The sequence below is a fragment of the Cheilinus undulatus genome, linkage group 20 (assembly GCF_018320785.1).
Source record: "Cheilinus undulatus linkage group 20, ASM1832078v1, whole genome shotgun sequence".
NCBI classification, from domain to species: Eukaryota; Metazoa; Chordata; class Actinopteri; order Labriformes; family Labridae; genus Cheilinus; species Cheilinus undulatus.
The window spans coordinates 31744683-31760674 of record NC_054884.1 but is presented as its reverse complement, the minus strand read 5'-3'; the positions used below and the strand labels follow the sequence as shown (position 1 = coordinate 31760674).

At 39.9% G+C, this 15992-nt stretch overlaps 2 protein-coding genes and 1 non-coding gene across 6 annotated transcripts; 2 read left to right on the top strand and 1 right to left on the bottom strand.

Annotated features, from left to right (window-relative positions):
* Positions 1–89: 89 nt before the first annotated feature.
* Positions 90–7442, bottom strand: LOC121528763 (histone-lysine N-methyltransferase PRDM9-like). Of its 4 annotated transcripts, none has more exons than XM_041816341.1 (7): positions 7321–7442; positions 6883–6990; positions 6136–6228; positions 5452–5729; positions 4704–4771; positions 3297–3487; positions 90–3189 (listed from the first exon to the last, which is right to left on the bottom strand). In XM_041816341.1, the coding sequence occupies exons 2-7, from the start codon at positions 6977–6979 to the stop codon at positions 1136–1138; spliced, it is 2781 nt and encodes a 926-aa protein (XP_041672275.1). In that variant the 5' UTR covers positions 6980–6990; positions 7321–7442; the 3' UTR covers positions 90–1135. The 4 variants fall into 4 exon arrangements, with proteins under 4 accessions (XP_041672275.1, XP_041672276.1, XP_041672277.1 ...); XM_041816342.1 differs by having other exon boundaries at positions 7317–7432; XM_041816343.1 differs by lacking the exon at positions 6883–6990 and having other exon boundaries at positions 7321–7432.
* Positions 7443–7814: 372 nt separating this feature from the next.
* Positions 7815–7885, top strand: trnag-ccc. The gene has a single exon. It is a non-coding gene; the product is annotated as a tRNA-Gly (tRNA).
* Positions 7886–8162: 277 nt separating this feature from the next.
* On the top strand, positions 8163–14770 carry fbxw10 (F-box and WD repeat domain containing 10). Its single transcript, XM_041816188.1, is given in 13 exon segments — positions 8163–8445; positions 8448–8688; positions 9013–9155; positions 9791–9921; positions 10028–10135; positions 10207–10313; positions 10408–10611; positions 11021–11142; positions 12990–13144; positions 13268–13410; positions 13603–13761; positions 13856–14085; positions 14154–14770. Coding segments are annotated over 13 exon segments (2643 nt in total).
* Positions 14771–15992: the final 1222 nt, after the last annotated feature.

The window sequence follows — 15992 nt, the reverse complement described above, 5'->3', positions numbered from 1 at the left end:
CTAAAGCAGTGGTTCTCAACTGGTCGGGCATCAGGACCCATCACTACCCCTTTATCAGAAATTAGCTATGACCCAAATTTTTACAATGCTCAACTGCGACAATTTATTTATAAATATGTAGCGGTTTGGACCTTAAACGGAACAGAACATGACTGAACAAAGAGACAGGACAACTCAAACATGTTAAAACGTGAAAAAAAGGAATGCATGCATACATTTTATTTTCACTCCCTTTTCCCTGGACAACATGCAATTTTAGTAAATTTGTGAGGAATTACCTTGTTATGTTGGAAGAAACAGCTTTGCTATCCCAAGAAAATTAGATAAATATGTGGAATTAGAGAAATGATATTGGAGACTGAAATGTATTTGTTATCACAGGAAAAGTAAGTAAAGTAAAAGGTATGGATGTGTGTCCACTTAGGGCTTCCATAGATTTTGCCCCAATTTTTTTTCTCGGCACTTGTTTGCAAACCACTGGAAAGAGCTCGGCCACCCTCTGATCGGCCGCAGAGATGAAGGGATATGCCACATGGACAGAAGTATTTGGCCAGCCCTGATAACTTCTTGTATTCAGGTCAGAGTTGTTGCCACAGGTGTGAAAATCAACCACCAAGCCATGCAGTCTCTTTTTGCAATACAAATGGGTCATCCTGAAGAGCTCAGTGACTTCAAGCTTCGACATAATACAGTTTGTGAAATTCCATCCCTCCTGGATATTTCACAGTCAACTGTGACATTATTTGAAATTGGAAGCGTTCAGGAACAACAGCAACTCGGCTACGAAGTGGGTGCATCTGTTCATCCCTGCATTGAAATCATGATGTCAAACTATTTTAGAGCTCTTTAGCCAAGTTATTTAGCCAAGTATTTTTATTCCTTGCAGTAAATAGACTGAATTACAAAAATGTATTTATATTTACCTTATTCAATTCACAAAAACATTCTTAAAGAAAAAATAATTTCTTAGGTTTGAAATGAGCTTCAGGCAAAATAACTTTAAATAGTGTTATGTGCAGGGCATTCACATATACTCTGCAGCTCTTAAAGATAACAATTTTGAAGTATTTGGCCGTTTAGTGCAATGATTACTTAATACTGTAAGCAGATAAAGCTCTTGCACACAAAAGCATCTCTACGGGTGCATCTTCTGATGGTGTCTCCTGAGGTGATAGTTCCTTGAGAAGCTCTTTCCACACTGTGTACATTTAAACATCCTCTGTCCCAGATGGAGCATCTGATGAGCTTTGAGACTCTGCGGGCGGCTGAAGCTCTTACAGCACTCGGGGCAGCTGTAGGGCCTCACACCTGTGTGCTTCCTCTCGTGTCTCTTCAGGTCTCCGGACTGCCTGAAGCTCTCCCCGCAGTGTGTGCACAGGTACGGCTTCTCTCCCGTGTGAGTCCTGAGGTGCACGTTGAGCTGCCCTGTGTAGGAGAAGCTCTTGCTGCAGTGCGGGCAGCTGTACGGCTTCTCGCCTGTGTGGACGCGCTGATGCTGCTTGAGCCCGTAGTTGTTCGTGAAGCCCTTACCGCAGTCGGTGCACAGATAGAGCACTTTTACCTGCTGGAAGCAACCGTGAGATTTCAAAGCTTTTCCATTGGCAAAGCTCTCCCCACAATGAGGACAGACACTCTCTTTATCCTGCTCTTCCTCCTCCATGAGCATGTCTGAATCTTGGAGCGACACAAACTCCATAGGGTGATGCCTCTTGATGTGTTTGATGAGGTAACTCTTCATAGTGAAAGAAAACTGACAGAACGAGCAGGAGAAAAGCTCAGACGTGCAGTGATATTTCTTACACCTGTTGCTCTTCTGATGCTGTTTCAGGTTAGCAGAGTTTGTGAAGACTTTCCCGCAGCGCTCACAGTTGTAAGATTTATTATCCACATGCGCTGTCTGCTCGTGTCTCTTAAGGAAGCCAGACTTAATAAAGGTCGCTCCACATTGACCACACTTATGCTGCCTCCAAGCACATTTATGAGCTTTAAGATCCTCTTGATTTCCATATGTTCGTTTGCAGCGATTACAGCTGAACCATTTGTACTTTTTAAACTTCCCATTTTTTGCAGGAGGCTCCTCTGGTTCAGGTGAGCTATTTTCAGTCTGAGCAGGGCTGGTTATTGGCTTCTTAGATGTGGCTCCCCTTCGTTTTGGAGCTATGAGCTTTGTTATAGCTGAAACTTTAGATCTAGCTCCTAGTCTCTGAGGCCTCTGAGTTGGAAGCGTTTGGACAGATTTGACTGTGTCAGCTAATGATTTCGGTGGACTAAAGTCTGGATCACGGCTCTGATCATCTGCCATTGTCGTCTCTTCTGAGTGATTTTCATTTTTATGTTGCTGGAGCATCTCCTCTGAGGCAAACGCCAGGGAACACTCAGTGCACCCAAAGGGGGTTAAGTTAGATCCTTCTGGAGCCTGATATGTTCTCTTGCGTTTTTTGTTTTGCCCTTGATGATGACGAAGATGTCTTTTCAGGTCACTATACTGCCCAAAACACTTCTGACACACAGTGCAGACATATGGGCGTATCCCTTTATGCACAGTCAGTCTATGCTTTCTGAGGTAGCCCTCACTTGCAAAGCTTTTCCCACAGTCAAAGCAGTTTGTTTGGGACGTATCTGCCTCTTTTGCCGAAGGATTTTCAGTTTCATTCACATCCACAGCCTCTTGTGGATCTTCACTTGTGTCTGTTTCTTTTGCCTTCTCAGTTGGATCTGCAGCATTTAAAAGCTCCGACTTCTGTGTTGCACTTTCTTCTTTCTCATTCTGATCATGCACAGTGTCCGTCTCTTTTATAAGAGACTGTTTCCTGTGAACTAGCTGGTGTCTGATTAAGCCAGACGCCTGGCTGAAACTCCGCCTGCACTGCGGGCAACAGTACGGACGCTTGTTGGAGTGGACGCAGAGTTTGTGCCTCCTGAGGTGAGGAATTTGCTTGAAAACTTTTCCGCAGTCCCCACATGTGTGGGAATCGGTGGCATCAACGGGATCAACAGATAAAACCACCAATGATTCACAGTCGGCATTTGAAGCAGGATTTTCTGTTTCCTCTGCCTCAGCTGCGGTAGAGTTCTCTTTAGGTTGTAAGTGGAAGTGTTGTGTGTGTCGCTGGAGGAAAGCCTCAGTGGTAAAGGAGAGCTGACAGCCAGAGCACAAGAAGACCTGATGTGTTGCTGCAGAAAGATTTTCTATAACAAGAATGGGAGGAAAATAATAATTAAGGACTACTTAATGGGGAAACAGTCACTTCTACATGACAACAAATGTCAAATTATTTGTTTTTAGTAAAATGTACCTGTCGCATTCAGCCTCATCAGCCACACCTGCATCCAGACTTCACTGAAATGGTCGAGGAGTTTGCTGCTAGGCCACACCATGAGCTCATCTCCAGGGTGAATCATACGACAACAGTGAAACAGGATGCTGCCTTTGTATTGAACTGCCAGAAGGTTTGTCTCATCTTTGTTGCGAGCACAGTTCACATATCTGCATAGAAACAGCAGTAAAATATGAGAAGTGGGTCACCAAGTATGGACAGAATCATACTCTTTTGCTGCAATATGTGAAACTCCAGGTTTAACAACTAACACTGTTTCCTAACTGCACACAAGCATCAGTTTTGCAGTCATATTGCTCAGCATTGCACTCTTGCTATAGATATGTTAAATAATCAATTCTCTGCCTCCTAAATTTCAGTTTTCTCCTTGTATGCAAAGATGTGTAGTGCTCTTTGAATGGTGAGAAACACAAGTGTGGTGCTTCATATTGGTGAGACTTTGATATCTGTGAGCTGCATAGTTTTGCCTCTTGAGACAAGTCAAAGCATAGAATTTCAAACATGGACAGGGATATCACTACCGCACAACAATCTCTGCTTTGTAGGAGATAATGAGCTTTGAGGAAGGAGAAAAGTTAAAGAAAAATCAAGAAATCTTCCTGTCAGGAATTCCTGGTGCCTCATCATCTCCTACTTTCCTCATTCCTTGTCTAAAACAATGTAAGTGATAGAGGGGAAAATAGGAATGGGGGAACTGAGGAAAAACAGCATGCTGTGCTGCCTGTGGGCTCAGCTTTATTACATTGATTGCTACAGTAGTAACCTGGCGCTCAAGCCGCTTGCAGTTAGGGCATGCTGTACCACAATCAAGGTGTCCAAACATTTCCCTTCACAAAAAGAGAATTATCAGTGGGGATGCTGAGCATCCACACTATTGATATATCAAAATAATACACAATACAAATTTGGACTTCTCTAAGCTCTTGAGATGGGAAGATTTTTTAAAAAATGGGCTACCTATTATCCTAGTCGAGGCACTCTTATATTATTTTTCCTCCTCATTTAATATTTTGATCTCTTGATTTGCATTTTCTACTGAATTCAGGTAAGTAGAGGATACCAAAGTAATGAAAATGTATGCTTTTTAAAACAGCCATACCGTCTGTTTGGACAGTTATGATTGAAATTACTGTTTGATTGCCTTGCTTAACTTAAACTTCATATTAACAATACAAAACACTTCAAAATCTGAAAGAATATACACCATATAAAAGAAAGAAGAGTGCATGAAAGGAAAAGGTAAGTTATAGATACTTTTAGTTACTTTCCTTTAAAGCTTTTAATCTTATATCTGACAGTTGGTGAATTTATCCTGAATTTAACCAAATCAAAAGACAGTCACAGTGGCAAAATTTAATGCATTACCTCATCCAGTTTGAGTGTGAATCTCTGGCAGCATCTATATACTCGTACTCATCTTTCCCTTTGTAAATCTGCAGAAAACAAGAATATTTTCAGACACACAGACCACGGACCATGTATATTAAAAGCAGTGTTTCATAAATGGTGTGCCTAACCATACATCATTACACACACAAATAAAGGACTACTAAAAATACAATAACAGATGTTTAAGAGGCTATTTTGTGTTGTCATGGGTATGGTGATTTTGACTTGTTCTTATGTGAGCCTTGGGCAGAAAAGTTTGAAAACCACTGATTTAGAGAATAAATATCAACTACATAACAGACCTCCTTTCTTTTTATGTCATTAATAGATCCCTTAAGTCCTTGACCGCTTCACTTTTATTTTTTATTTATTTATTTTTTTTCACGCTCTGCAACTATGTGTTTATTGGGCAAAGTGAGGTATTACAGATATGATTCAATTATCACAAAATCTATTACATACAATATTCATCCAAACCTAAAAGGCTTGGGCAAAAAAAAAAAAAACATAAAAAAAAAATAGCAGTAACTTAATTCCATTGTTTGCCCCACAGCTCAATATTTAAATTAACAATTAATAAGGCAACAAACAAATAAAACACTTAACAAAAACAGACATACATGTCTTATGTATAAAAGGTGCAATACAAATAAATAAAGTTGAGTTGAGTACAAATTTCACCTTGATAGTTTTTGCTATAGAACTGACTGAACTGAAATCCCACCTCCCAGGAGAAGCCACTCTCTACTGCATTTTCCCTTGTTGTCACTTCTCCCTCATAAGGTCCGAAATGCATTCCCGGAGACACGGTCGGTCCGTGATTTATAACCCCAACGCCTGCCCCGGGAATACTGGATCTGCCAATCATAAGGCCATAGGGAATAGTGAGCAGGGCCCTCTGAGGGATGCCCATGCTTGTTGGAAAGTCGAGGATGAAAGATGGACCACTGATGTTGGCAGGATCGCTCTGGTCTTGGAAGAGAGGCAGACACTCCTTGCAATCTAGAAAATATGAGCAGGAAGAAAAACAAGGGTAAAGAGCAAAATTTTAGGTATCAAATTATGTAAAATATTACAAGCATGCACCCTGACATGCAACACAAATGCATCAAATTCAGCCCCTAAAAAAGACATTGTTAGACTATAAAGTACAAAGCTTTTGATATTCTTCCTCATCATTTAAGCATACAGTCTAGAAAAGTAATATTTTGATTGATAGAAAAGAAATCCCAGACACTGAAGAAAATTAAATAACACTGAATTATTTAGCTGTTCTCTGACATCCATGACATCAAAGTCCTAGTGATTCTTTAGTCTGTGGCCTGATTCTATTTCTAAATATTGTAGGAGATTTTGATTAAGCCCAACAAAATATAGGTTGATAGTGAAAGAAAAGTCTGACACTTACAGAATCCATCATCAGCCTCTGGATTATCTCCCTGTCCCACAGTTTCCAGTAACCTCTGAATTGGTGTTTCTGCTGGCTGTAAGACTGGTATCACTAGAGGAAAAAATACACATTTTTTTTACAAGCAACAACACAAGTTTAAACACCCAACTAAAGTTTGATGTTGCAAGACAACTACAACCCCATAGGTAGAGCTTCCATGATATCAGAAATTTTGACATAGATATGATACTTCTAAAAACAGAGCAGAATCAATACCTGTTTTGATAAGAGGGCAAGTTCTAGGAACCCAGTATTGTGTGATTTCTTATTTCTGACTGACAAATATTGCAGCTAAACTCCTTTGAGCTTTTTAAGTTGAAGAAAAACATTGACAGAGCTCCCACTTTGGAAAACTGAGGATGTTTTGTGCAATTTAGACAAGCGTGTATTCCTACAATTTTTGATGGATTCATTCCTCACTGACAACTGTAACTTATGAAAAAGACATACTACACATTAAATTAACAGAGATGGTGCCATTTTAAAATTGATTTTCAATAAGAAAACAATAAAAGCTGAGTGCACTATAGATACTACCAAAATATTTCACAGATGGTGCAGGTATCACACTCAGCATTATCTAGCCAGCATGGTATATGACCATATGACCAACAGTGCTGCTGTACTATACAAACAAAACGATCCTTAGGCTCATACATTTATCACAAACTTTTAAAAATATGGCACCCTCCTCCAGTACCTTACCTGTAGATGTGCTGTTTACAGGGGAAAGGCACTCCTCTGTTATCACAACCTCTTCTGTTGTCTCAACCCACTCCACACCGTTACTCCTAGCCGACATGACTGCAAACACTGGAAATTTGTTGGGATTTCATGAACACTAATCTTTATTGCACTGCATGTCTCACAAACACAAACACTGCGCTGAAAATCTGATTTGCAGCTAAGGCCAACGTGCCAACCTAGCTCACTTTGCTTTAGACTTCAGCTAATTACTAAACCGCATTTAGTAAACACGATGGAGCGACTGAGTCCAAGCAACGTTAGGCGAAAAAGGAGCTGTCAAGTTTGGTATGCTATAGCTAATCAAGTAGCATCATATAGAATTGTAGCTATCACAGCATTATGAAGGCATTTGAACACAAAGCAATGCAACTCAAAGTATATAAACACTGCACCTACGGTCAACCGCCGCAGTATTCTTCAGGGGGCTTAGCTAAAAATCGTCATAAGCTGTTTCTAGCTTTGGCATATGGTCTGTGAAAACAACAAAACTATGCAAGAGACCGGAAACACATCCCCGGAAGTAAATGACTTCTTCTTTACACGTCACAGTCTATGAAAATATATCGTTGACTTTTTAAAACATGAACGCGTTATTTATGTTTGAATTGTGTCGTATATTTCGTAGAATATTCTCATTGCTTCCATGGTTTATAATTTTATACTTTCATTTTGATGATACATTGTTTGTATCCTGCTATTTTATGTGCCGAGTCTGTCTTAAATATATATATTTTCAGTTTATTTTTAATCCTGTTTTATTGTTTCCTTGAATCATCCCACTAAATCCAATTACAAAAATCAAAGAATTATAAAAAAATAAAGATATAAAAAAAAATTATTCGCTGTCATGAAACCTACTTCAGCGAGCAGTGTTCCGTGTCGTCTCAACGGCGCCGCTGGTGTAGTGGTATCATGCAAGATTCCCATTCTTGCGACCCGGGTTCGATTCCCGGGCGGCGCACGCTTTTTTTTTTGTCCATAAATCTACATTTGTGCAACTGAACATTAGTAAATACTGGTCTAGACACAAAAACTAATGAAATATTGGAAGAGGAACTGAACAGCTAAGCCAATCTCGCTGTCACTAACGTAAACCTGTTATCTGGCCAGAAGATGACACACTAACCGTCGGCGCGTGGGAACTGTTGCCTGGCAAGCTAACGGTCATAAAATACAACGTCAACGGTTGTCTGGCGACGACGTAGCGCACATTAAACATACTCATCTTGAGCATTACAATGGAGGCCGCTACACTGGGTGGAAATGTTTCAGCTTTTGAACTGGACTGCAAACCGACTGAAAAATGTGTCATCATGTGCGGGATGTGTCCATTTTGCGCTTTTGCCGCAAAACCACCGGGTTCAGTTCAGTGTTTGTGGAAAGTCTCTGACGACTTCAAGAGGAAGTTTATAATGAACCTGCTTTTACAATGTCGGAACATTAACACGCTCGAGAGCATCCAGAGAGTGCTGAACGTAACTTCATGGACTTTATTTACCTACGCCAGGTCAAAGAGACCACCTTTACATCAAAGTACAGCTCTAGTACAGACAGGGTACTGGGAAGGAAACCAGTCGGACTGGACTTGAAACGTATACTGGACTGGTTCAACAGCAGCACCGAGTGGTTGAAGTTGCGCTATCTTTGCCGCCTTTTCTCATTTTGTGACTCAGAAATGTTACATATGATTACCAATTTGACAAGCGTGCTTCTAGCCAGAAAAAAACGAGGATTTCTGCCATATAATGGTAAAAGCACATCTCTGTAATTATAAATATACATTTTAATCATATCAATAAGTTAAAAAATTTTGTATTTGTTTGCACTTTACCTCTTATTTCACATTTACTTTGTCATTGCGGTAATTTAACTTATGAATTGTGCAAGCTTACCTTGTAGTTGCTCTGCTACTCCACCTTACTACCGCTAGAGGTCGACAAAGGACGGATGCAGTTGCAGTGTTTGCTCTTGAGGGATTGCTTTTATGATTTGATTTACTGCGACATGGTATCTACGCAACAACACACATTATTGCGTTAATCGTGACTCATTTTTATTACTTTAAATTCCTACTGTTTTTAAAGAAAGCAGTCGGAAATGTAAGGAGAGTGAAGACTCAGAGGACCCTGCTCTTATGGTGGTTCCTGGATCCTTAAAGTCTGCATCAGGAGTCAGCAGATACAGAGACTTCATAGGCTGCCTGCATGTTTACCTGTCAAAGAGAATATTAGGTATGTTACAAACTCACGCAACACTAGTTCACCCCTAATTTGCTTTTGTTACCATAAACATACTCATGTGCTGTTAATATCTCATGTACTGATACTCTTTATGATATCTGTGTATCTATTTGAAAGTGTGCATTGACATTGCCTTAAAGTCACAGATACTATCATATCAGATGTCTTCTCCCAAGCCAAAGTTCTCTTACAGACTAAATAAGATAATCCTTGATGGTTTTTCCTATATTTTGCCATATTTATTTTACCCTCTACCTATACAAGCCATCCAGGGCCGGCTGCCAAGAAGCACTCCCACAGCATGATGCTGCCACCACCATGCTTTACAGTGGGATGGTGTGTTTGTGGTGATGTGTCTGTCAGACATAGCGCTTTGTCTGATGGCCCCAAAAGCACCATTTTGGTCTCATCAGACCAAAGAGCTTTCCCCCACTTGAACATAGAGTCTTCCACATGCCTGTATAATGATGCAACTGGCTACAAAGGCATCAATTAGGCAATTAATTCACTGGATTTTCACTGGACCTTCAGTCAACATTACCTAGTGTTGCTCTCAAATATGTCATATTATACAGTCTATTGTACACATATCCAATAATTCAATTGTGCATCTGTGTCTCAACCAGGTCTGTTGGATGAAAACACTCTTAGAGTCTGTCAGAAGGTTTGTCGATACTGGCAGTACCTCGCACAGGAAACTCTGGAGGAAAAGAAGTTAGCAAGAAAGTTTCAAGATAAAATAAAGGCCATGATGGAGGTAGAATACTTAATATGATTAGCTTGTTTATGTATTTGCAAGTATTTAAAGTAAGCTAAAGCTTCTTTTGAAACAGTGTTTAAATAATATACCTTTTCTTTTGAAGAAAAACAAAGGGATGAGAACAGTCAGCCCTACTTATGCTAAAATTGTTGCTGTTCCGGTACCTGTTAGAGACGATGAGGAAACAAATACTCAACCTCCCATTCAAAAGGTAAAAAAGCCAACCTTTGTTTACTTCCTGTTTTCACATCCCAAACATAATTTTTGACATATTTTTGTCAGGTCAAGCTGTTTGAAGCTGCTTATGCCAAAATCAAAACCAAAATGGTGCAAATGGAAGAGCGAAATGTTTACTGTGGTGCATATTTTACCACGGTTCTAGTGGAGCAGTAAGTGTTGTATTTTTGTGATGTATCTGTAAGCACATTTTTCTGTCTTTTATCACTGCATAATAAAAGAAATACTAATGGTTGTGTTTGACAGGGAAGACCCTCATCGTGTGGTAGACTACAGAGGCAGATCGTTGATGGCCACAGGCTCTAAAGACTGTGTGGTGAATCTGCTATATGTGACGTCACAAACTAAAACCGTGTCGAAGCTGAAGGGTCATGTTGGCGGCATCCAGGTGGTGCTACTCTGTGAGGAACGAGACTTGCTGATTTCTGCCAGCTGGGACTCAAGTATCAGGTGAGGAGGAGATGAAAACTTGTGCATCATAACTAGTGATGCTCTGATTTCTAATACTAAGCCTTGACTGCTTGCTGATACTGAGTTCCCTCCAACACCAGTTAGAATTAAAACCATTCATACTCAAGTTAATAATTAGTCACATCATACATCAGAATCAAGTTTTATTGCCAAGTACATTTTCACGTTACTAGTATATTTTTTAGTGCAGCTGGATTCAAATCATCTCAACTTTAAAAAAATACCAACTCCAACTGTCTGATGGAAAATAAAAGATTGCTAACATCTTGCAAATATGCAGTATCACATTTTAGGAATACATATAATAAAATACATATAATAATTCATGCCCATGACTGAGCAGACTTGAAAGAGTGGGTGTTTATGTGTTGTTTTCTTTCACCCATAGGTGTTGGAATCTGAAGACAGACACTTGTTTGATGATTCTGTACGGTCACACTAGAGCTGTAAACTGTCTGGACGTTCATGGTGATAGACTTGTTTCAGGAGCCAAAGACTGTCTTGTTAAAGGTAGGAAGAATGTGAAAGATAAACCTCATTGTTCAGAGTTGATCTCATCTCATAAGTAAGGATGATAGCCTGACATGCCAGACTGTTTTAGATATCCATGACATGGGATGTGTTTCATATTTATCTGAGCAACACCCCATTGATGGTGTTTAGGAAGGGCAAAACCCTTAAACAAAGAACAAATCCAGAATGTGGTTGGGAGAATGTTGTGTCCTTGGCTATGTTAAAGGCCAAAAAGGCAACAAAACGTGGTGGAGAAGGCATGTGCCACCACCAGGAAGTAAGTAAGCTTGATAGTCAGCCATTGTCATGTCAATAATATAGACTCTAGTTGAAGCTGGTCGAGAAAAAACATCTTTCAGTGTGGGTCTTTGTTCTTTTCTTTACATAAAGAAATGTTCCCCAGTTCTGATAAAACAACTATAGCTTCTTCAAATCTCTTTACCTGCTGCCATGTTTACAGGATTTCAGTTGCTTTGACTAAATTAAACCAGTATCTACTGCCTCTTTCTCCTCACATGACACTGATTTGATAGCTCGTTCCCTGACCAGGAACAAAGCTTTGCAAGATGGATCAGCCTGATGACCGACATTGAATCTGGCCAATCCCATCTACTTTTCAGGGTTAAAGAAGTGAATCAGCTTGTTATGATTGCAATATCAACAAACTTAGCCTTTCAAATTTGTTTGTGACACAGCTACTGACTTTTTATATTATAAAATGGTAATTGGACCTACACTAAGAGATTTTCTTAGTTTTGCAGTTTTAGTTTTTTAGGTACGTTGTGCAGTGACTTTAAAGGGAAACCTTTATATTTGCATTTGTAAGCATTATTATATTATGAATGTTTGCAAATTAGTAAAACATGATGAAAAAATATCATGTAGAGGTTATAAATACAAATTTGTTGGGCTCAGCTTTGGAGAAAGGGCGAAGAGTTCAGGCATCCAGGGGGAGCTTGGAGCAAAGCTGCTACTCTTCATCAAAAGGAGCCAGATGAGCCGTTTCAGGCATCTGATAAGGATGCCTCCTGTTTGTGGAGGTCTTCTGGGCACATCAAACTTGGATTGACCCAGGACTTGCTGGGAAGATTATACATCCCTTCTGGCCTAGAAATGTCTCAGGATCTCCCAGGAGGCCCTAGAAACTATTGCTGGGGAGAGAAATGTCTGGGTCAGCTTGCCTAGATCTGGTCTGGGATTAGCAGAAAGAATGGATGGAAATAAAAACATATAGTTCAGTCAGGACCAGTTTTTAGCAGTTATAAATTTGCACTTATTGCCATTATTTATATTTGGTGTTGTGGCTGTTCAAGGATCCCCCTGCCCTTCCATGAGCCTACGTGGAAAGCATCAAGCAGGAACAGCACACGTTCCTGCCTTTCCTGTGCCTACAAAAAAAGCCTGAAGCAGGGAGAGAAGCAGCAATAAACCCCAGAGCAGAGCAGGCATCAGTGACAACAGAATGACATGATTAAGTTAGAAGGAGAATAAAGGAGGAGCTGGGGTGGAGGAGGGTTGCAAAAAGCAGCTTGCAGAAGGAGCAGCAAAGCATAACCAGGCTAGAGCAGTTGAAATTTGTCGGCATGAGTACGATAAGCCAATATCATGCTTCGATGTTTTGATTTTTGCACTTCCTACAGAAAAAAATCACCTTCAATTTAGGACTTGAAAAGAAAATTGCAATTCAGTTGCTTGGATTTGTTTTTGCCCTTGTACTGTAATGAATCAGCTCTTTATTGTTGTTGCTCACAACTTTTAGAGTAGAAGAATAATCTGCATGTTTGAATGTTTAAATAATGATAAAGTATTTCTATTTATGATTAATTTAACCACCATCCTATCAGTGTGGAGTCTGCACACAGGAAAGCTTTTTGAGGATCTAAATTTCAAGCACCCAAGTCCTGTCCAATGTGTGAAGATCAACAAAACGACAGTGTATAGCAGCTGCAATCGAGGGTTCATCAAAATATGGGACATGGAGAATGCAGCGCTGCTCAGGGTGAGATTATGAGTCATATGGAGAAAAACAGACTCTCTTGATAAACATTTCATGACATATATATTATTCTTCACACTTCTTTTTTCATTTCTTGTCTTTTTTTTCATGTTAAATTTCTTTAAGGTGATCAATGACCACAAGAATTCAGTGAACTGTCTGTTCCTTGATGAGTGGCATCTTTTGTCTGGGGACTCTGTTGGGCAGGTCATGGCCTGGAGCACCAACTGTGATGTTAAAGATTGTCTGATGACCTTCAACCACCCAAAGTAAGCAGAGAATGTACCTTGTCTTTATATAGATATTTTCTTATCACCTTTTCTTCCCTTATTACCTATAAATGACTATTTAAGTCATTTGTAAGAGCTAAAATTCCCCTTCCAACTGAACAAATGGGGGAATGACAGATTCATTGCATTTAAATTCATTTAAACTCAAACATATCTTGCCCTTTCCTTCAGGGAGGTGAAATCTCTGACTCTCCTGTACCTCCGTGTCATTACTGGCTGTGCTGATGGAAAGATCCGAGTGTTCAATTTTCTCACTGGAGATTGTCTGAGAGAAATCAAGGCAGAGGCTGAAACAGGACGATTAATGTCGCTGCACTTTCATGACAACAGGTGAAGTCACAAAACCCTTTTTTTCTAATTCCTCAGGTATTGTGTAAACATGTAGTAAGACCTTTCTTATTTTGTCCCCACTCCCTTTTTTCAGTATTCTAGTGAACTCAGCCTCCTGTGTGAAGCACTACCAGTTTGCTAAAGTGTTCTGGGATTACACAGAGTCAACAGAGAGAGGCAGAGGTGATGAAGTGTGTCAGAATCACACCAAAAAAGCTACTTCACCCAGCCAGAAGATGCACAACTTCAACAAGAGACCAGAGAGATCTAAGCTGCTTTACCACACCTGCTGCTCTGCTACCTCAACTAAAAATCATGCACAAAGTAAGCTCAAGAGGAAAATATTAGATGTGTTTAAAAACAGTTGCTGTAAATGAACTCCTCTTTCTCAGGTAAAGAGCACTGTAAAAGTGCTGATGAGTCGGTGATGCTGAGTGAAAAGGCAGCAAGCGCACGGATGAGGAAGAGAGGTCTTCACCGTCCTCTAACACGTGACTCCATCCTACTTAAGGTCAATGCTATGCAGAGGGCATGGTGTACCGATGAAACCAGCATCAACATGGAGCGCAATGCCCAGCTGAGAGACTCCTGGGGTCCTGAGACACCCAAGAGCCCAATAGATCTGCCAATAGACGCTCATCTCAGGAGGCCTAAGACCTGCATCCCCATTTTAAAGCAAGCAGCCAGTCAAACTGTCATGAACACAATCCATGGCAGGGCTAAGTGTCACATTGCTCACACAACCCGGCCAATCAGGAAGCTGAGTGGGTTTGCTACAAGTACAGCAGAGAGACCAAGGACTCCTGAGTGTGCAGTTACAACAAGATCCCATCTTAATCTAGAACAGTCCATGAAATCTAGTACCAGCTTACCCAGGATCAGCCCTGTGAGTCCAGTCAGAATGCGTGGAGGATTCAGGCTGATCTCAGGGAAACAGCTGGAGGACTGTAACTGTTCTAAGAGGGGTCTGACACTGAGCTATGAGCTAAAACTGACCAAGAAACAGTAGAAAATACTGCCATGTCAGAAGGTAAATAAAAAATATATATTTTCAAAGGTGCCAGCAAATCTCTCCCATTTATCATTTTTGCTCAAGGCTCCTTCAATTTAAATATGGTGTTTAATCTAAGCTCCACCAGGTGTCAGTATTGTATAAAGTGGTTGCCAAGACAAGAGTCTCTATGCCTGACATTACTGCATGCTTTAAAGTAGAAACTGCTCTTTTATGTTTTCTTTTTTTATCTTTTAGAAATTGGAACTAAGTTTCTACTAATATAATTATAAAATTGAAGCTGAAGTACAGTCAGTTTACACAGTTTATTCAGGATTTTTCCCAGGGGAAGTTTTAAGCTTAGGGGTCAATTTTTTTGTGATAGAAAGGTGTTTTTTAGATTCTTTTTTATTTCATTAAATTTTCAAGATGGATCGTATAGCTAAGGTCGTCAAAGTTTTCAGTACTGTGATTCTTTTTTTCCATTAGTGTTTTAAAAAAAGATGCAGTCTGTTCATCTTATGATCCTTAGCTCTCAAAACGTACCAAAACTTTCAAGACTTTATCTCTTTGATGAGATAAATGTTTAAAAAGGACTGAATCCCTCAAAAACTGCAGGCAAACTCCTGCATATTGTTTAAATTGCTGAAATGTTTTTGTGAAATTTAGACAGTGTCCTGGAGTTTGCCTGCAATAGTTGGTGAATAAAAACGAGGACTAACTAACCTTTCATTTTTGTTCCCATTGTATTGAAAAATGTGTTTTTATTCTTTAATTTACACTAGTACTACATCACAGTTCATTGTATCTTGATAATGCATGTATGTTATGAAGTTTGCATCTACGTTTTTATATGCACTTTTGCAGCTTTGGAAAGGAGAAAGAGTCAGAAACAGGGGAGAGAGACATGTGGGAATGAAGCCACAGGCTGAGTTTGAACCTGGGCAGCCAGTGGACGTGATGCGCAACCTAACTGCTAGGGCATCTGTGTTCTGTTCAGTGGTTAAAAAGAGGTTGAAGAGTGGCAAAAATTGGTTAAAAGGTGCAAAAATTGGATAAATATAACAAGACTAGGTTAAAAGAGGCAAAATGGCTGAAAACAGTGGTAAAAAGGGATTTAAAAAGTAATGAAAAGCAGTTAAAATGGTTAAAAGAGGTTAAACAGTGGCAAAAATGGGTTAAAAGATGCAAAATGGCTGGAGACAGTGGTGAAAAAAGACTTTTAAAAGTGATGAAAATC